Below are 22129 nucleotides of genomic sequence, written 5' to 3'. Positions count from 1 at the left end.
GCTAATGTTTTCTAGCAGTTTATTTTTAAATGCTAATAATGTTAATGCTGTTAACTATGCTAACAATGTTAACTATGTGACTTAGCTAATAATTTATAGCAGTTATGCTAAAATACTAAGAATGCTAACATGCTAACCATGTGACTTAGCTAACTTAGCTGTTCATTTTTAGTAGTTATGCTAACAATGTTAACCATGTTACTTGTTTTCTAATAGTTTTGTCAAAAATGATAACTATGTTAACAATGCTAACTAGCATGCTAACTATGCTAACCATGTGACTTAGCTAACTTAGCTAATCAGTTTTAGTAGTTATGCTAACTATACTAACTAGCATGCTAACAATATTAAAATGCTAACTATGTTAACCATGTGACTTAGCTAACCTAGCTAATCATTTTTAGTAGTTATGCTAACTATGCTAACTAACATGCTAACTATGCTAACCATGTGACTTAGCTAACCTAGCTAATCATTTTTAGTAGTTATGCTAACTAGCATGCTAACTATGTTAACCATGTTACTTAGCTAACTTAGCTAATCATTTTTAGCAGTTTTGCTAAAAATGTTAACAATGTTAGCAATGTTAACTAGCTAACTATGCTAACCATGCTAACTAGCTACAGTGGGTAGGAGTCATAGTTGATGACAAGTAACAGTTACAATGGCTGAACAGTTAAAAAGTTCAGTAGTTTAAAGGGTTAAATTGTTTAACAGTGAAATATTGTAGTGAGGACTTTTATTTTGAAACAGTTTTTGGGAGAGGAAGCAGTTGAACAGGATGTGTAGTCTTAATAGAGCCAGTTTGTATGCTTAAAGCCTGAGACTGGCAGTTGATCCAGGTGGCCTGGCCACCTGGCAGAAGATTCTAATTGCTATGATGTCATAAAGGGCAATGTTAAGTCAATGGGGAAATTGTAATAGTTTTTAATTAATAGTTTAAAAAGTATACAAGTTACAAAGCTGAAAAATACATAGCACCCATGTCCTAAGTAAGACCTACGTAACATAGTTTGAATGAAGTGTCTACGTTAAACAGTTGAAGCTGCATTAAACGCGTTAGAAGAAGAACTAGAAACGCAATTCCCAAGGAATTACCAGTGCATGAAAATGCAAAAGTTGTGATGTAAAATATTATGTATAGTTAAAATAGATAATACAGAGCTTGTTACTGCGGTGATCCTAGAACAGACATGGTGGTTGCATAGCTCAATAAAAGTTGATAGTTTAAAAGTAGACTGTTTAAAAGCTGAATGTAGATAGTTTAAAAGTTGTTGATAGACAGCTAGTTTAATAGATAGATAGATTAATGATAGTTTAAAAGTAGACCATTTAAAAGTTGAAGGTAAATAGTTTAAAAGTTGTTGACAGACTGGAAGTTTAATGAATGTTGATATTCAAATAGTTTAATGGCTGTGTATAGGTAGATATTTGACGATAACTGAAAGTTGGAATGGCTCTAATGTTTGCTAGCAGTTATGCTAACATTTTTAACTATGCTAACCATGCTACTTAGCTAATGTTTTCTAGCAGTTTTGTTAAACATGCTAACTATGTTAGCAATGTTAACCATGCTACTTAGCTAACTTAGCTAATGTTTTCTAGCAGATTTGCTAAAATGTTAACTATTTAAGCAATGCTAACATGCTAACCATGTTATTTAGCTAACGTTTTCTAACATTTTTGCTAAACATGCTAACTATGTTAGCAATGCTAACATGCTAACATGCTACTTAGCTAATGTTTTCTAGCAGTTTTGTTAAACATGCTAACTATGTTAGCAATGCTAACATGCTAACCATGTTACTTAGCTAACGTTTTTAAGCAATGCTAACTATACTACTTAGCTAACTTAACTAACGTTTTCTAGCAGTTTTGCTAAACATGCTAACTATGTTAGCAATGCTAACATGCTAACTATGTTAACCATGTGACTTAGCTAACTTAGCTTATCATTTTTAGTAGTTATGCTAATAATGCTAACATGCTAACTATGCTAACCATATGACTTAGCTAACCTAGCTAATTAGCATGTTAACAATGCTAACATGCTAACTATGCTTACCATATGACTTAGCCCCTTTACGCAGATAGGAATTCCAGCTTCATTTGGAACGATTTGTACTTGAAGACTTTAAGATTCTTTATCTAATGTTTTACATGCAGCACATTGGATATTAAGGGCTTAAATTGAAGACAACAAATGGGCCAAGACATTAATTCACCTCCAGACCTTTATTTCCTTCATTAAGTCTACATTTTAGAACATCATATACAGAGGAAAATGTCAAAAAAGTAAAAAACGCCTATTATTTTTGTAGTTGTCAGTGTGTCCATGGATGGTGTGTTAGAACAGCAGGTCATACACTACATTTCCTGTATCTACATGTTCTTAGGAAGCAAACTCCAAAATTTTAAGCAGATGCATAAAATTACATAGGTTCTACACAGCAATTTCTAATAGGTGCATATAGGCGTTTCCAAGTGTCCATAACCTCTCCAAGCTCTCCAAAATACAAAAACAAGATTTTCCCCATATAGCAGGTTGTGTGTGTGGTATTTTTGTGTTTTGACCTTGTAAATATAAATTTCACTTCATTTCAGGCTAATATTTACACTTATTTCAAGTTAACCAATAAGGAGGATCCTTACCTCTCCAAATGCCAAATACTGTATTGAAACTAAGCTTATGTCTTTTAGGGGAAATGTAGAAGTGTTAGAAAACAGTCCACACCAGAGCCCCGTTAGCCAGAACAGTTGCAAATATGAAAGGAGGAGGACTTGAAAGAACTTGAAAGGAGGAGGCTCCACATCTTCCCAGTCTGCATCATGCCACATGTCCACTGGGGGGTCACTCTCCACTGGGGCTTGAGCTGGGCGCTTGCCATGCCTGGCACCACGCTTCGCTGTAGGAGGGCATGGAGTTGAGGCTGGGGCTGGGCGCTTGTCACGCCTTGCTGCTGGAGGGCATGGAGTTGAGGCTGGGACTGGGCGCTTGCCACACCTGGCACTACACCTTGCTGCAGGAGGGCATGGAGTTGAGGCTGGGGCTGGAGCTGGGCCTCTTGCACGATGCTGAGGTGCACTAGTGCTGGCTGAGGGACCAGTGGCAGAGGTACCAGGAGTGGCGATGGGGGGAGACGCTGGAGGCCTGACAGGTGGGGCTGTAGCTGAGGTCCCTTCCAAAGGGTCACTGGAGGTGAGGGAGCGAGGCAGAGGGGCAGATGGTTCAGCACTGCATGAACAAAAAGATGGGACAATATATTAAAATGAGAAATGGCTATATGTTCCACTGAGTAATTAATTATATTTTGTGCAAGCTAATAAATGTATCACTCACAAAAAATTGATCACTATACCAACATAACAAGTGCATGTTTGATGGAGTCATATAGTATAAGAACAATGAGCCACATGTAAAAGTTTGCATATTTAAATGGTCACCATGTAGTATTATAAGGCACACCTGCATGGCATGCTACTAACAGGTTAATAGTGATGATAAAGTAGCAACTTTAGGGTGGGCAGCAGTAGCACTGACCACGTGTGAGCGTGCAGAACTTTTAGGCAGGGTGGCTACTAGCTCGCAACACTGGTACTGTATGCATCTCTAATTTCTATGATAAATTACTCCATTTTACTTGCCAATACATTATAATAGTATGCCTTACCCTTTCCTACACTGTGCAAGACATGGACATATTTATGACGAACAGGCTGCCAAAGTATCTCACTCTTTCTCTCTCCTACATAACATGCACTGCGTTCAGCTAAATGCAAAGGCTAACATTCGTGAGACATTTTAGTATCTCATTCGCTCGTACGTGACATGCACCATAAAGTTCAGCTATGCAAAGGCACACATCCTTATATATATACATTTGCATTACTTCAACTACATTACGTGAATAGACACAAGATCACTTACAAGTCAAGGAGGACATCCATGCCCTCCGCGAATGCATCCTCTACCTCGGAGTCCACGCTGCCAGACTCTGAACCACTATCACCAATCTCCTCGAAGTTGAAGTCCGACTCCACATCAAGGAAGGTGTGAATCTCCTCCAAAGTCATGCTTCGTGGTCTTGCCATGATGCAAAAATAGCAATATTATAGTCAGAAGCAAAGATATTGCTCGTCAAAGCCACTGACTTTACCGGCGCCGTGTCTCACCTCTGCGTAATCAACATGCGCATAAGCACTACACGTGGGTCCTTGTCATGACGCACTATCCTTGGAAAGGCATGGTTAGACCGATCAAGGTAAATTACACATCTATGTTTTTGTAAGAAGGCATACTATTCGTTAAGAAAGACCTCAATCACTTCTGGGAAGCCTGACGCGAAGTAGGAAGTAATATTAGAGACCACGTTTGAATGTAAACAAGACAAGCGTTCTCACCATAGGTGAAAGAGACCGTCATTTATCAAAACTAGTTAGTTTACAGCAAATAACAACTCTGGAATTATAAAGAGGACATCTTTAGCTTTTGATTCATGTATAACATTGTATGTAAACTTGAATTTGGCGGTCGGGAAGAGTTAGAGAAGATCTTGTTGCATTTATATAGGGTAAATGTTACTGTTCTTCACTGTAACGTGAGCAAGCAAATAAACAACCTTTTTGGACATATCCATGCAGCTGAAGCCAATTATTAAGATATGTTGAAGGTAAATAATTTTATTTTGAGTTTATTTGAACTTAACTTACATCTTGAACATGTTTAAAGAGCTCCGTTTTAAAGGGAGGCTACTTCCGGTGTAAACAATAGCAACATGCTAGGCTAGGTGAATATAGTTCGTTCTAGTTAACTATTGCATTAGGGCTATCCACAATACATATGCACATAGTTGGAATGTTAGTAACAATGACTAGTTGGTTGTTTTGGAAGAATATTGATGACTGCAGGAATAAATTACAAGCTAATTTGAATATTCATAATGGGCCCGCCGGCGGGCCCACTAGGGGGCGCTTCTGCCTAATAGGGTTAGCTAACCTAACTAATCATTTTTAGCAGTTTTGCTAAAAATGCTAACAATGTTAGCAATGCTAACTATCCTAACCATGCTAACTAGCTACAGTGGGTAGAAGTCATAGTTGATGACAAGTGTTGACATAGTTGATGACAAGTTAAAAGTTGTTGATAGACAGTTAGTTTAATAGATAGTTTAATAATAGTTTAAAAGTAGACTGTTTAAAAGTTGAATGTATATAGTTTAAAAGTTTAAAAGTTAAATGTAGATAGTTTAAAAGTTGTTGATAGACAGCTAGTTTAATAGATAGATAGTTTAAAAGTAGACCGTTTAAAAGTTGAATGTAAAAAGTTCAGTAGTTTAATGGGTTACATTGTTTAACAGTGGATTATTGTAGTGAGGACTTTTATTTTGAAACAGTTTTGGGCAGAGGAAACAGTTGAATAGGATGTGTAGTCTTAATTGACCCAGATTGTATGCTTAAAGCCTGAGACTGGCAGTTGATCCAGGTGGCCTGAACACCTGCCATAGGATTCTAATTGCTTAACGTAAAAAAAAGGTTTTTAAAAAGTATAAAAGTTTCAAAGTTGAAAAGACATAGCAGCTTGGTCCGTTTGAATACCTACGTTACAAAGTTTGAATGAAGTTTCTAAGTTAAACTGTTCAAGAAAAATTGCGTACGGAAAAAGTGCTAAGCGGAATAATAATAAGAAGTTGTTGTTGCCTAGGAAGAACAGTACAGTGCATTTTCATGCACTGTAATAAATCGGATAACAGTAGAGATGCACTCTAATAAGAAGCCTAGGAAGAACAGTACAGTGCATTTTCATGCACTGTAATAAATCGGATAACAATAGAGTGCATTTTTCATGCACTTTAATAACAGATAATAAGAAGAGTGATAATAGTCCATTACATTTACATGCAATGCAATAATACAAAAATAAATAAACCGCTAATGAAGTTTACTTTTGACCATCGAATGTAGTAGTATTTGGCTGAGCAACGGAGGTTAATATTGTAACGTCGGTGCCTTTTGGACTGACTGCTAGCCTCCCAGAATGCAATGTGTGTGAATGCTGGTTTGTGTAATGTCGGTTTTAGTTAGTGTAATTGCGTTTTCCTTGTCATGTATGTGTTAGCTTGTGTAGTCTTTCTTTAGGTTTTACCTCATGTGTTTTACCCGGTGTATTGTATGTGACAACCCTGTTCGTGTATCGTGCTTGTTTTATTGACTTCCCTTGTGTTTCCTATATAATGGTGTCTTGGGCTATGTGTTGGCTGATTCCCGCTTCCGCATTAAACCTTTGATTGGACAACTGTGTGTGTTGTTATCAAATCATTACAATATGTTGTTTTGTCCAAATTATGTCTGTCTACTGTCTTTGCACTAGAAAACTGGAATGTTTCAATGTTTCAACCATCCCAGTTGTAGCCTACCCTATTTGAGTACATTTTAAGTACATCACGTTTCATAGAGAAATGGCACAGAATGATGTGAAATAGATATCTGAGATTACTAGTTGTGATATTACATGCATTGTCTAGGAGTTGTAGCGTTGTCAACACGTTGTTTACGCCACATACTTTTGACCCTATGGGCCTTCCATATGAGCCTATCCGCGTTCCATACTACTACGTATTACTGCTACACACTACTGCTACATAGGTGTAACTGCAGCCTAGTCTACTGTCTGAACTCCGTTTTCCCTTTAATCCAGGCGAAGATGGCGGTCAATGAGACAGCTGCACAGCTCTCCATGGCCCTGAAGGTTCAAGAATATCCGACTTTAAAGGTCCCTTCTTCTGCTTCACTATAACTTAGTAGCAATCATAGTTTTACGAGCTAACGTATACTTAACATTAGTTGGTTTATTCATGTGCCGAGATTGCACAAGAATGTTTGGCCGTGCGTTTGATAATGTCAACGTTAGCTTGCTGGCTCGCTGCCTAACATTCATTTTCTACGGTAAACTGTAACGTTAGCTAAATAACGTTACAGAAAAATTGTCCATCGTCAGTGTAACCTATCTCTAACGTTCATTATGATGGCATGGAAAGCAAGTCATAATAGGAATAACACTCATCTTTAGATAGTCAACGTCACCTAGAATGCTATCGTCTGTGTAACGTTGTGTGCGCTTGCTTGCTAATTTAACGTTAACATCATCGTTACTCAAACTATTGATTTAGAACTATTGTATTGTGCTCGTTAATGTTAACATTAATGTCTTCGATGTTTGCGTAACCGAAGTTAGCTAACGTTAGTCTGTCTGTGATGCCTTTGACCAACCAGCTACATTTGTAAAGTAAGCTATCCTAACGTTAGCTCATGTTAAGAAATGAAGCGTTAGCAGTCGTTTGTTTGCTATTTAGCTGTTATCGATGTTCCTCACTTTCAGCTTAACGTTTGTGATGTGAAGTAGCATAACGTTACATAAGCAGCATGCATTAACGTATAAGATGTGAAGATAGATGTAAGATAGGAATACACATCAAAATATTCAATTATTAGCAATGCCATCGTGTAACACGGCTTCATGGTCAGGTGGACATGGTACGTAAAATGAGGGGAAATGCTAAGAGATATGTTAACATAACTATATTACTGTCATCGATTGTTAAAAAAAGAAATGTTGGTAAAATGGTACTAACTTGTTTGCTCTCCATTGTCCAAAATATCATGTAAACGCTCTTGTGATTTTGAACCTAGCTGATTCTAACTGGCAGACAGTAAAGTCTGTGTATTTCTTTATCATTTTATAGGCTATAGGATTGGTAAAAGAATACTCAACCTCATCAACAAAAAGAACACAGTATTGGATACTGCAAAGAAGCGTATTCTCAAATGTCAAAAGCAATAGGCAAATTTCTCTAACGGGATCAAAAGAGTATACTTATGCTATATATATATATATATAGATTATGCCACATACGCTGTCAAAAACAGCAACAAAAAAAGTAAGGCCATATGCATACCAGACCATTTGTAGTGAATCAAACCACCATTTTTACAGAAGACCAACATCTAGGGTTGTGATATATATATTATAAACACATATTAAACATTTGTTTAAATATAATGAGAAAATGCATCATTATATGTGCATTAGACAGTGTGTTATAATTTTGCTGTGTGATCCAGCAGTAGGCGTTCTAAACGTTTTGTATGCCCTGATTGGCCTCTTTACCCATCAGTAAATTAAGCTAATGACGTTTTGATACTAAAATGGAGACAGACCTTTCCAACTCAAAGTGGTTGTGTTTACTGTTGCTAATGTTCCACAAGCTTTTGCAGTGGTAAGGTTAAACTTAGGGTAGGGGGAACAAGAGAACCAATGTTTAACAATTCATTATGGTTACATTACTCTGCCATAAAACCTAAGAAATATCAAGGTGTACCACTCACAGGGCATTGACTTTAGGCTTACAATCAGAATATTTGAACTATGAGAAGTGAAATTTGTCCAATGCAGTCCCACAACTATCCCACACATCACATGCTAATGTGCTGGGCTCTGTTTCCCAAAATCATAGTTATAGATCATATCATGTTTTTTTATCACATAGCCTATTTGTTAGCCCTTAAAATGTGACAGAATATCAACACTGCATTTCTGTATCATTTACGTGTGACTCAAATACGGTCGACTCACATTTGGCAGTGACACTACCACGGAAGATGCATCGTAGTTAACAACTATGTTTTTGGAAAACAGACACTTGTGCTCCTAACCATGCTATGAATTGCATCATGTTACTATCTGGTCTCCTCATCTATGCTTTTAAACAACATCAATGTAAAGTTAATGGTGTTTCGTGATTCGTTGAAGTGAAGCAGTTTAATGCAAGTTTATTGACCAATCTCAAGACTGTACCACCTTATCCACCTTAGCTATCACCGACATATTCGGCACTCTGGCAAGGACATGCCCTCTTGCAAGTGCGACTCGCCCTATCACCCACTCCGCTCGGCCCAGCCCGTGGTGGAGATGGAACTCCCTCCTCAGCACGGTGGTCAGTCACTCTTTCTAATATTTATGACCTGGCGTGTGGTCTCCCCTGATAGTATAAGTATACTCTTTTGATCCCTGCATTTATCCCAATCCGTGAATTAGTGAAACACACTCAGCACACAGAGAACACAGTGAGGTGAAGCATACACTAATCCCGACACAGTGAGCTGCCTGCTACAGCGGTGCTCGGGGAGCAGTGATAGGTTAGGTGCCTTGCTCAAGGGCACTTCAGCCGTTCCTACTGGTCGGGGTTTGAACCGGCAACCCTCCGGTTACAAGTCCGAAGCGCTAACCAGTAGGCCTAGGCTGCCCCCAATTGTGTGGTGTTCCTGGTCTCCCCTGATTGTCGTGGTCGGAGTCATCTTGTCTTAGTAGGAAGGTGGACTCATCCAGCGTAATAATAATAAGTGGAATAGTTTAAAAATCAATATGAAGTATTCAAATTACTAAATATGTTTAGCTAGTAATTATGCAGATTATAAAATACTATACATTATTAACTAAATACACTTTATATGAATTTCAAAAATATATGAAATAGAATATGACACAAGCCATCATTTTCTGTGTGTGTGTGTGGAGAGAGTCAAGCAGAATCTAGGATGGCCACTGGTGTGAATGATCACACTACTACAGTATATACAATATTACTGATGACGCCCCCCTCCCCCCCAAATTGTGTAAATTCCCCCTACATGAAGAACCTAAGGGGGGAATTCCCCCCATTTTGAAAAAAAAATTTTTTTAAGCCCTGCTCTCTCTTCTAATTTTCTTGTTGAAAAAAATTGAAATGTATTTTGAATAGTTTATTGCCAGCAAAGGTTGTATCACAAAAATATTGTTATCGGCCAAAGTGAAATTTTAAATATCGGTATTGGCCCAGAATTTCAATATCAGTGCATCACTCATTTTAATAATAATAATAATAAGTTTATTTTATATAGCGCCTTTCTCAAACCCAAGGTCGCTTTACATAGTAGGAAAGCAGGGAAACACAATAACAAACAATACAACAGAGACAAAGGCAGGGAAACACAATAACAAACAAAACAATACAACAAAGACAAGTTATCTGGAGGAACTATTTGTTGGGTGTGGAGGAGAAGTGATCATTAAACAGAAAGGTCTTGAGATGTGCTTTGAAGAAAGGAAGAGAAGGACAGGCACGAAGGGGTTGGGGGAGGGAGTTCCAGAGTTTGGGGGCCAAGGCACTGAAGGACCTGCCACCCAGGGTGGAGAGTCTGGAGCGGGGGATAGCCAAGAGGTTTTGGTCAGAGGATCTGAGTGAGCGGGAAGGAGTGTAAGGGGTCAGGAGGTCGCAGATGTAGGGGGGAGCAAGGTTGTGGAGGGCTTTGAAGGTGAGTAGTAGTACTTTGTATTGATCCGGGACGGAACTGGTAGCCAATGGAGTTGATGGAGAATGGGGGTGATGTGTGCTGATCGTCTTTTATTTTAAGATTTTTCAGTTTGTATTTTGCTCTCTACAGTTTGTAAAATTCCTGGAGTGAAGGGAAACTTAAAACTAAATATTTAAATTTCATGCTATATTTATTTACAGGTACCATATGAGACTTTGAATAAGCGTTTCCGAGCAGCCCAGAAAAATATTGATCGGGAGACCAGCCACGTGACCATGGTGGTAGCTGAACTGGAGAAAACCCTCAGCAACTTTCCTGTCGTTGACTCTGTGGTATCACTCCTCGATGGCGTGGTGGAGAAGTTGAGTGCTCTCAAACGGAAGGTATGTATTGTGTGTCGGTTGCAACTCTATGATTGTACCCAACTTTGTTACATATCGATGTTTTGTAACATAGGTCTATTCATTGCTGGTCTGAGTGTTATAATATTCAGAAATACAATATGCACTGTTTCATACACCCAGGCTCTACTCAATCGGGTGTTACATACCCAGTGATCATGCATCATCAGCGCAAGCTTGGTTTGAAACTGGTTTCTGGGGATGGGGTTTACACGATCCTTCACTGGGCTAGTGCCTGCTGTGTTAATATGACCTGACCTGATAGACGAGGCACTGTTGCTCATCTGTCCATCATCGTATAAAGCCCGCCCTGACAATTTCCTTGATAAATAACCAGGCTATAAACTCATAAACAACAGCATTTTGTTACCGTTTGTCATTCACCGTGCTGTGAATACAGCATTAAGATGCTAGACTAAAGCGCTTGAGATTCAGACAACCTGCATGGTTGTGCTCATCCTGTCAGAAAATAGCAATTTGATCAGTGATTATGCATCATCAGCGCAAGCTTGGTTTGAAACTGGTTTCTGGGGATGGGGTTTACACGATCCTTCACTGGGCTAGTGCCTGCTGTGTTAATATGACCGTGCTGATGCTAACAGCTGCAGCTCCCTCAAATCTATATAGGTTCTCATTTTATATTATATATTAGGCTAGCTTTTGCCAATGAAAATGAATGCAACATAAAAAAAACAGTAGGCTACTGCTCCTAACTGAAGAAACGTTTACGTTACTGTAAGGAAATTATTATCATTGTATAACCATTTATGTAAGCTGTAAGCAGAAATATTGTTCTGCTGAGTTCTAAGAACAGAGAGTTCAAGTTAAATGTTGTTGTGCTGAGTTCTAAGAACAGAGAGTACAAGTTAAGTGTGCACCCAGACAGACAGGAACTGCACCCTGTCTGTGTGTGTGTGTGGGTGAGAAGAGTATGTCACAATAAAGTCGCTATGTCTTGCTTCCTATTTTCTATGTGCATCTGTACAATAAAAGACACAGCTTTTGGGCTGCAGAGTCAGAGACTGATGGTGTGAGGAATTCTTCCTTACATTAGCAGGCTCTCCTCTTGGTACCAGAGTTTGTGGGCAAAGCCATACTACGTGTTGTGGTTCTTGTATCTATATGTTGGGGTTAAATTCCCTGACAGTTACCAACAATGTTAACAACAAACTCAGCTTCACTGCTGCAAACAAAGTTGGCTATATGCTTCGCCATATAACGAACCAGCTAGCCTTGTGATAACAAAATCTTTACCCTTTGTTTAGTCCGCTGAAAGTTATCCACATATCAAACGATTAAATACACAGTTATGGAGGAATTGTTTTGGGGAAGCAGTTGCACTATATCCCACTTTTGCTGCCTTTAAGCCACTTAAATCCATAGCCTAGGTGAGCATTGTGCATACGTTACAACTTTACGTGATGGTGAAGCTAAATGCCCAAGAAACGTCACGTCATAAAAGTTGTAGGCCTACTAAATGCAAAAACTTAATGACAGCTTGTTCGTGGTGGTGTAGTGCTGCCTAATTGAAATGGGATAGGCAAGGGTTATCTTATATTCGGCTATTACGTGTGGCACATTTATTGGGCTTAGCCTCTTTTAATTTATTTGATGAGGAACTGATAAAGACTGAGCAGCAGAAAAGTCATAGTCGATACATAAATCGTTGTATTCGCTGTAACTGCACTGCTGCTATTATTAATTGTTAACTTCCGGGAACTATTTGAGGCTTCCATTAGCTGCCATTGTTGGAAAAAAATGGAACATTAGCGTCAATGGAGTTGTCGCAACTCTACCTTTATATGGCTCTGGGTCTATCCAATTGAGTGCAGAGGCACCACATCCCCACCCACCCCGGAATCGGTTGAGACATATGTCAAATTACAACCTTCTCTTGCCAACAATTGTTGAAGGCAGAGTATTGTGATCATTCTAAGCAAGCATGCCCTTACTAGATCCCACAATACCATGTGTTATTCTGTTAGGCTGCTGAGTCCATCCAAGCAGAGGATGAGAGCGCTAAACTGTGTAAACGGCGGATTGAGCACCTGAAGGAGCACAGCAGTGACCAGTCAGCTGGAGTTAACGTGTGGAAGAAAAAGCGTATGGACCGCATGATGGTAGAGCACCTTTTACGCTGTGGCTACTACAACACAGCTGTGAAGCTTGCACGGCAAAGTGGTATCGAGGTACAATTTTTATTCACCCTGTCTGATATTGGTATACATTTAACACACCTCCATAGTACATCATTTAAAATATGATTAATTTTTACCTGTAGCGTTTTAGATCAGTGATGCCTTCATGTAAGACTTTTTCTGTTGACATGTTACAGGATTTGGTCAACATTGAAATGTTTCTCACAGCAAAGGAAGTTGAGGAGTCTCTGGAACGACAGGAAACAGGCACTTGTTTAGCATGGTGCCATGATAACAAGTCACGGCTTCGCAAGATGAAAGTATGTTGGAATAACTACCAAGGCAATATATGCAGTGACATGACAAAAAATGTATTGAAACATTTAGACAAATGCCGGGAATGAGAATTTCATTAATTTGATATATGATGTGATTTGGTTGTATCTGCTAATGATATAGTCATATGAAACTATTATTGTAGAGCTGCTTGGAGTTCAGTTTGAGGATTCAGGAGTTTATCGAACTAATCCGACAAAACAAACGCATGGATGCTGTCAGGTAAGATACTTTAGCAGATGATCTGGCAAGGGGTTTCTTATCTGACACCATAGCTCATGATCTTATGTTTCTTGTTTTAGACATGCACGGAAGCATTTCAGCCAAGCTGAAGGTGGGCAGTTAGATGAAGTACGGCAGGTGATGGGCATGCTTGCCTTTCCCTCCGACACACACATTTCCCCCTATAAGGTAATCTGCAATTAATGTAAAGTATGTTTGACATAGGCAAGACGTATTAGTTCCAAAAGATGACATTTTAACGAGGCTGACCTTCTCGTTCAGTCATCTTGATGACTTGATCGTTTTCAAATAATGTCCATAAAGGTTTTCAATTTGAAAATATTTATTATCCTTTCAAATGGTTGCATCACGACTAAATTGGTTTGTGACTTTTTTTTTTTTTTTTTTCATTCCTCCTAGGATCTTTTGGATCCAGCTCGCTGGAAGATGCTAATCCAGCAGTTTAGATATGATAACTACAGATTACACCAACTGGGCAACAACTCTGTGTTCACAATCACACTTCAGGCTGGACTCTCTGCCATCAAAACCCCGTATCCTTTTGTTGTATGGGCTATAAAGCATGGCACTTTTTATTGTCTTATATTTATATACAGTCACAAAAATACATATGACACAATTTTTGTAATTTTGCCTAGGTTAGACTATTCTTCTCTGATTTTAGGTGTGGCAGCATGACTGGTCCTGGAAGTGATTTGTAGTCGTGTGTGTCTGTGTGCTTGCATGTGATTGTGAATGTGATTAACTGAACAGCTGTTAAAATGAATGACTGCTAAAATAGCCTCATTTAATCTGGCACTGTGCCATAGAGAAATAGTTTTGCTTTACAAACAAATATCCACTTAAGTTGCTTTGGATAAAAAGCATTGGCAAAAAAAATACATTACTTTCTCTGTTGCCTGTGTTTGAGAACATTTTAACAATGAGGTTAAAGGATTCTTATGCTGATTTCCTTGACCTGTTGCTGTTAGCCAATGCTATAAGGAAGATGGATCCTCCAAAAACCCAGATTGCCCAGTGTGCAGCAAGTCTCTAAACAAACTGGCTCAACCACTACCCATGGCCCATTGCGCAAACTCACGGCTAGTCTGTAAAATTTCAGGCGAGGTCATGAATGAGAACAATCCACCTATGATGCTGCCCAATGGCTATGTATATGGGTACAATGTGAGTAACCAGACCAAATCTGGGCTGTAAACTCGTTTTTATTTTGTATAGTTGTTTGATATTGCAATATGCTGTCAAGATTACTCTGCCCTAAACCTCACTCTGTGATGGGAAATGACTGATTGACTGGGCTCTACACAAAAAACACAGCATAGTTAATTAATGTAAATGAATGTGGTTCTTGTCAAGCCTGTAGCCTTTATCCCAACCCTGCAAATATTTAAAGGCACTTTAAGTGTTATAGCTCCAGGAAGCTATAAGTGTCATTGTCCTTGGAGTGTAGGTTGTCACCTTCAGCTAAATCTTGAGAAAGCTGAGAGTGAGCTCAGACAATCCAACTATCCCACAAAATATCACTATCCAGGTAGTTCATCTTCAGTGACCCTAACTAAAACTGCATTTAACTTTGGTGTCATGTTGATGACTGACTGAATCTCTCTGGGCATGTAATTTCAGTCTTGAAGTGTAGTCGGTTCATGCTACAATATTCGTAAGGTTCGATGCTCTCTCACAGTGTGCCTTTGCTGGCCCTGGTAAAGGGTTGATCACGGATAGTGGTATAACTGATAACCCATTTAAAAAAAAAAAAAAAAAAAAATCCTTCATAATAGCAGCTTCAAAGTTATTTTGATGGTAAACTAACCTGAAATGGGGAGAATGGTGCGCTTTCCCAGCTGTAGCCTACCTGTCCCCCGACCCAGAGAATTACAAATTACTTTACGGTAATTGTGTAATAGCAGAGAATGTCTAATAAGGGGAGAACTGCCACTCTCGGAAAACTTCCGGTTTCTGAACTGGTTGCAGTTCCTAATGTGGTTCCACATGAGGGCGCTCGTCCACGAGTGCAGAATGCATGGAGGTCTATGGAGCTGTACCCCTCAAAATCCACTTTTCTCGGGATATAATTTTTTTTTCAAGTAATTTGAGTATTGTATTCGAAAGGGGAGGCAAAGAAAATACACTTGGTTGAGTATTATATTTTTTAAAGTCACTTAATTGTTCTAAAAAGCCTTTAAAATGTGTCAATGACGTCATTCATTAGCACAATGCTAGTGTGTTATGTGCAACAACGACCCAACCTGTAAGAAATCAAAAGGACATAAGTACTCGTTCATTCAACTTTTGACCTATAACCCATGTTGACCCATGTTGTACAAACTACAATCAAATCTGAGATTTGTCAACGACAATCAGGTGAAAGAGACAAATATAGCCGTCGAGCTCCATTGACTCCCATTCATTCTGCACTCTGCTGTGGTTTAGTGGTTCACCAAAGCTTCATTTGCCCATCACTAGGCTAGGCTACTCAACGTTTTTTTCTAACAGAATTTCAATGTTCAAAGTTTCACGTAGCCCATCTGTGACATCCAAAGACATTTCTGCTCGCCGACTCGCATCACTATTCCAGCCGACATTTCGGACGTACCTGTCTGCGCCTAGAGAAAGACGTGAATATCATAATAACGTAGCCTAAAAATAAAAGCGACATTTTATTTTTTTATTTTATTTTTCATTTTATTTTATTTTACCTTAACCCAGGTTATTATTAAACTAGACCAATTTGGGGACTGCGGAACTCCGCCTTGTTTCAATTTCTGTCCCGACGGCTTTTTAATTGTTAGCTACAGTTCATTATCTCACCACAGCTTTACAAGGGGCAATAGGTAGGGCACAGTTCATTTTTGAGTCTTTTTGACAGTCTTTTTACAGTCTTTTTGACTCTGAGGAAGACTCAGTGCGTCGAAACGTCAGTCGATTGTGCACCACAACAGTCATCCCTGGGTTTAGTTTCTTTGAAGTGGCCCAGCCAGTTTCTCTGACCTTTTGGTCCTGGACTGTGAGCACCGAAAAGGCTTAAGTGCAAGTGACACCCGTCTTACAAGAAACAAAACCATATTAATACCATATTAACTGCCCCCGTGTATTAACCTCGTAGCTGAAGAAATTTTTCAAAAGCAATGTATAAGCTGCGGCTAATAGTTGGGAAATTACGGTATGACATGAGTGGGAGCGGGGTTGGTAAGCGATATCCCCGCGGTTGTAAAATTTGGCCGAAAATTCAAACGGACCCGTCAGTGACGTTTGTCACACATTCTTTATTATTATTCCTGCATAACAAATTACATTTTATCTCTGGCAGTCAAAGACTTTCTGGTGGAGAATTCTCCATCACCGTGTCACCAACATGGACTTGTATTCCCCATAGACAGTACCGTTAGGACCATGCTGCCCATTGACGTAAACATGGAATCAGTTCCGGAGTGGGACATGGCCAACAACCGCTCATTTGTATTTAAGGCAACAGGCCCCAGAGACAGCCTATTTTGAAAGGGACTGAAACTGGGAAGAATGGAGCTGCTGATAATGTGTAATTTGAGGGGAAGTTTTGCAAACCGCTTCAGTGACAGGTTTTATGCAACCCATAGGTCTATTTTGACTTGTTGAAAAATAAGTATAATATGGGACGTTTAAATTAGAATCTTGCAATCACAATAAAGAGTGGATCTGAGAATTTCTTTGCGTTTTCTTTGTTGTTTTATGTGACTCATTTAAGTGTGTAGCCTATGCAATGGAGAGATATAAGTGAGACCAGCGGATTGAGTTCAAATGAAGGACTGTCTTCACATTGCGTTACTAGAGCGTTACTACATGCGTTAACATTGTCGGTAGTTCAAATATTTTACATTTTACCTTAACCCAGGTTATTATTAAACTAGACCAATTTGGGGACTGCGGAACTCCGCCTTGTTTCAATTTCTGTCCCGACGGCTTTTTAATTGTTAGCTACAGTTCATTATCTCACCACAGCTTTACAAGGGGCAATAGGTAGGGCACTGTGGATTTCCTGTCAGCAGAGATCAACAGGCCCATGACATGAGTGAGTAGCCGGGGTCACTACGGAGCACTGTCTGAGACTTGACAATAGTTGCAGACTTGACAATATGAAGCATTTCATTTGAATGTAAAATGACATAACATGAATGCTGATTTTTGGCCCACGGCAAAATTCTGGGAAGAATTTGGTCACCCCTGAGTAGACCATAGATATGGATTTTTTTACTGTGCAGGCACCTGAACCGTTCAGGACAATTCAGAATATAGTGGTGCATTTGGTCTTAGCAAATCAGCAAAAGAACACGCATAACTCCTCTACCTGTCACTCTTTATTGACCTGTTGCTAATAGGAATTAAATTTAAATCACTCTCTCTTGCCTACAGGATTAGCTCTGGATCTACATAATTTTATTTAAATACTGAAGCAATATGACAAGAGTGGGAGTAGTGTTGGTAAAGGATATCACCACGGCTATAATTACAACTAATATTGCTTTTATACAACAGTTCCATTACCAACTAATTTAGTTTTAAGATGCAAAATTGTGTTTTCTATTTTTTTTTTTTTTTTTTTTTTTATTCTTGTTCGTTCATCTTCCACCCACAAAAATAGTTCTAACCTTAGCCTTGGTGTTTCTTGTTGCAAAGCAATGTAACACCACTCTAGAGTCAAGTTCAGTGAGAGGCTTGTGCATACAGTAAGTAATTTGTATAGCCTACTTACTTGTCTATACAGTATGTATCCTATTAAATTGAACATTCACCCGCTCTTTATTTACTCCATTTCCTCACTGAAATGTGACGTTATGAAATCGCTGCTCTCTCGCTTTGAATGACACATGGAATGCCTCTCATCGAATCAAAAATGACTAAATAGTTCGACCGGACCTAACTGTTGTGTAATATGATTCGGCTCTACTCCTCCTCTTGACCACTTCAGTCTTCTGATGAGCATCTCTGCCTTCCCTAAGTACCAAGAGATCAGTCAAGGCCTTTTTCATTTGTAGTACCTTGGTGGAATGATCTACCTAGTGCTGTCAGTTATAGAAATAACCTTGATGCATTCGAGAAGCATTTAATTATTCACATTTTTTAAATCATCTGTCTGATAAGTTGGTTTAACTACTTTACATTGACGTACCTTGAAAGTAGTTGTTGTTATTGTGATCACTATTATGACTTGGTTTAAATTTTACTTTAAGTGTAAATTGATACATTTATTATTATTCTCGCTAACTGTTATTCTAATGTTCAGAAAGCATACACCAGATACCCTGTGTAATTTAAGATAATTACTGAAGAAAATATTACAGCTCTGTACTGAAGGCTTTCATTCTATTTGTATTTGTTAATTCAGTTGTACATGTTTCATAGACCCAGTCTTTTTTGTTTTTCCCAGTCACTTCTATCCATTCGCCAAGATGACAAGGTGGTTTGTCCCAGAACCAAAGAGGTCTTCAACTTCTCTCAAGCTGAAAAGGTGTATATTATGTAGTGGGATTTGTCTGGACATATGAATCTTAGGAGCATCTGATGTAATCCCAGTCAAGGGCTTCAAAATGAAACCATTCAGTTGTGACTGAATCCAAGAAACTATTTGCTCCCATGCCATGTTGCCCAGACTTAATGGGGGTGGGATAGGGTGGGTTTGTGGGTGTGCGTGTGTGTGTGTGTGTGTGTGTGCGTGTGTGCGCGTGTGTGCGTGTGTTTTGGGGGGGGCTTAATGTTGGAATGGACAGCAGTTTGGTTAAAATACTTGCTCTTGAATAATCTTGCATTCATTTCCTAAGTGTGGTGTTGGAAACAGGGATTCAAATCAGAACACCAGAACTGTTAGACAGTTTTTATTTAGTAGGAAAATACTCAATAAGGAACAGTGACACCACAAGAGTTATTATGAGGTGTACTAAATGGACTGTTTGGTACCTTGTATTCACCTCTGTGTGAGATTTTTGGAGCATAAATCTGTTGGATTTCTTAGTATTTAAACAAAAAACAGTGTGACTACCATTTGGGTTCTTGTGATTTCCTTTGCCATTCTTGTCAGACAGCACAATCCTTAAAAACTGGCTTTGAAGAAGAACAAAACAGAACATCTTAATTGTGTCCCAGTTATATAAAACTGTCTTGGGAAGTTGCTTCTGCAGAAATCTATGTTAACAATAGTAAGCTAGCTTTTGTGAAACATGTACACCATGCGTTGAACATTCTTATGTAATCAAATCTCAGGGTAGTCACATTTTATACTGATTTTGAACAGTGAAAAAAAAAAACTTCTCATAGCTGACCCTGGGCGAAGGATGTGTATTTGGGGGATATTTGCCACAGGTTTCTATATTTAAACTAATTAAATTCGTACACATTTAAGGTTTGGTTTCAATTTATTGCAGTGATATGCTCAATACATATTCATATAGGGAAGGAAAGTATTTTTTATCGCCACCTAGGCCTACTGGTTGCATTCCTGAGTTTAGCAGAGTGGATGGTATTTTGTTTTTAGAAACAATATAACTTGGTGCACATTGGGAACTTAATTGAATGCCTTCCATATGCTATGCACTAGGGTCACCTTTACTGCTTCAAGTGGTCAAACTTGAACTGATCAAAACGGCAATTTGCTTGACTGGCTTAACATATTTTTGTAATAGTTCCAAATAGTTTTTTTCAATATGAACTATGTGTAGGCTATGCTATGTCTGACTCCGACATTGTTCAATTCATCCCGTGTGTATGTTTCATTCTCTCTCATGCTGTTCCATTCGTTCTGAAAAGGAGGGAGAATAAAACATTACGCACGTCCCACTTTTGCATAAATAATTCCTAACCGGTTGTGGTCAGGGCTGAAAATATAACTATTTGACAGAGGACAGGTAGGTTGCTAATGACAAAATATTAGCTTTCAGTGTGGTACGATCTCTGTGTAAATTACCTTTGATTAAAACGTGTTTAATCTGTTTCGGCTCTCCCCGCTATTTGGGTCTTTGAACATCATCATCGGATAGCCTAGTCATATGGTTAGGCATTCAGTGTGTTTGAAATAATTAATTTGATAATATTTCCCGTCTTTGCAGAGGAAAAGTTTTGTGTGAAGGAAATTAAAGGCCTGTCTCGTATAGACGCCTGTCTCAAATAGGCTACTAGCCGGTGCAATTTGTCGATTTGGGAAAATAAAAGCCCGGGCTATTGCGGTATTTGAAGTTTTACGGTAGGTCTGTGGGACTTAACATTGGAGCTGCTCTTCGATAGGAATGCAACCACTTGGGGCGCTGGTTTTCACTTTCCTTCCCTATAGTCTAAAGCCAATGACACACAAGACAATGTTGCAATGTTACTGAGAATTATTGTTTGGGAATCTTTTTTCTTTCTTTCCCGGGAGTACTTTAATCATCAGTGGGCTGATTGTCATGGTCATCCAATCGGAACACATGAAACCGGTTATGTTGCCCGCAACGTTGCCCCATGTGTCATCACCTCAAGAATCATGGCAGTCCAATGCTAGGGTTACTTTGGAGATTTGTCTGTGTGTTCTGCTTATATAAGTATGGGGACATGAAGCATTAACTGGAGAAAAAAAAAACTTTTTCTGAATTCATGATTTAGAGAAACAGGACATTTTCTTAAAGATGTCATAAACTCATTGAAGCAACACAATGCAGTTATTTTACCTTAAAGTAACGGCTTTAAACTTAATCTGCTACACTGATTTATAATCCGAAGAATTAAATCTCTGACTTGTGCACCCGGAACTCTTGATAATGGACTGTGTAACATTGTTGATAGGGTAGGATCATGACCATTTTAGCTGTTTTTGACTGACTGGGTACTGTCTTGGCATATATATCAACTTCCATCGTGTTGCTTTAATACTGATAAAAGGGGGACTTTTTTCCTATCTCAATACCTTCTATGTAAAAGCGTTGATAAAACTGATTTTAAAAATCAAGACTGGCAAACTTTTTTTTCCCCCCAGGATCTTTCACACATCTCACACGACTTAGCAAGTCACATTAGTATGACACTTGGGTCATTTTCAGAACATGCCCAAGGTCTAAAAGTTTACCACTGAAATGTAAATATTTGCAACAGTAGTATGGTAATATCAAGCATGTTTTTACTGTTAGGGTGTAAAAAGAAATTAATTTGCTAATAAAGGTTTGTTAAATAAAATAAGACTTAAAAGTGTGCTTCATTACTTATTGAAACTTTGTAAACTGCATGGGGTGTATCCAAGCATCAGTTGAGAGAGACATAAACATAAGGTAGCAGAACTGTATAGGCTTGTGACTATCAATTCTGAAACCTGGACAATGTTTATAGCAGCAGTACCAAAGTCAAGCTGGTTACCTTCAATGTGTTCTAACTCTTCTTCTCCACCAAGTAATCTAACACCCACTATACCTACAAAAGTGTCAAAATTTTGTTTTGTGGTAGAATAGAACTGCACATGCTTTTTAATCAGTATTGTTTTATATGCCACACATGTCAGGAAAAATAAGCCTTTTGGTGGCATAGAAGAAGTCTTTTACTATAATTTATGAAAAATAGGCAGCAAAAGCTGTAGTTTTTATGTGTCAGTGTTGGGGAGGAGGGTGGACTCTGTAGGAGATTTGGTGGATGAAAGAATGAGGAGCATGATGAAATCCATCCTCAGTAACAGGATTC

The 22129-nt window shown here is 38.7% G+C and overlaps 2 protein-coding genes across 3 annotated transcripts; one reads left to right on the top strand and one right to left on the bottom strand.

Annotated features, from left to right (window-relative positions):
* Positions 1–2216: 2216 nt before the first annotated feature.
* On the bottom strand, positions 2217–7652 carry LOC121693858 (proline-rich receptor-like protein kinase PERK14). Its single transcript, XM_042073562.1, has 3 exons — positions 7629–7652; positions 3929–4084; positions 2217–3235 (listed from the first exon to the last, which is right to left on the bottom strand). Exons 2-3 carry the CDS (start codon positions 4072–4074, stop codon positions 2629–2631), a joined length of 753 nt encoding a protein of 250 aa, XP_041929496.1. The 5' UTR covers positions 4075–4084; positions 7629–7652; the 3' UTR covers positions 2217–2628.
* maea (macrophage erythroblast attacher, E3 ubiquitin ligase) lies at positions 6622–21639 on the top strand. 2 transcript variants are annotated; one of them, XM_042073545.1, is made up of 9 exons: positions 6622–6769; positions 10548–10730; positions 12734–12937; positions 13084–13206; positions 13368–13444; positions 13525–13633; positions 13865–13998; positions 14437–14632; positions 18867–21639. In XM_042073545.1, the coding sequence occupies exons 1-9, from the start codon at positions 6701–6703 to the stop codon at positions 18960–18962; spliced, it is 1191 nt and encodes a 396-aa protein (XP_041929479.1). In that variant the 5' UTR covers positions 6622–6700; the 3' UTR covers positions 18963–21639. The 2 variants fall into 2 exon arrangements, with proteins under 2 accessions (XP_041929479.1, XP_041929480.1); XM_042073546.1 differs by lacking the exon at positions 6622–6769 and adding an exon at positions 7382–7530.
* Positions 21640–22129: the final 490 nt, after the last annotated feature.

The sequence above is a fragment of the Alosa sapidissima genome, chromosome 20 (assembly GCF_018492685.1).
Source record: "Alosa sapidissima isolate fAloSap1 chromosome 20, fAloSap1.pri, whole genome shotgun sequence".
Taxonomy (NCBI): Eukaryota; Metazoa; Chordata; class Actinopteri; order Clupeiformes; family Clupeidae; genus Alosa; species Alosa sapidissima.
This window is presented reverse-complemented; position numbering and strand designations above follow the sequence as displayed.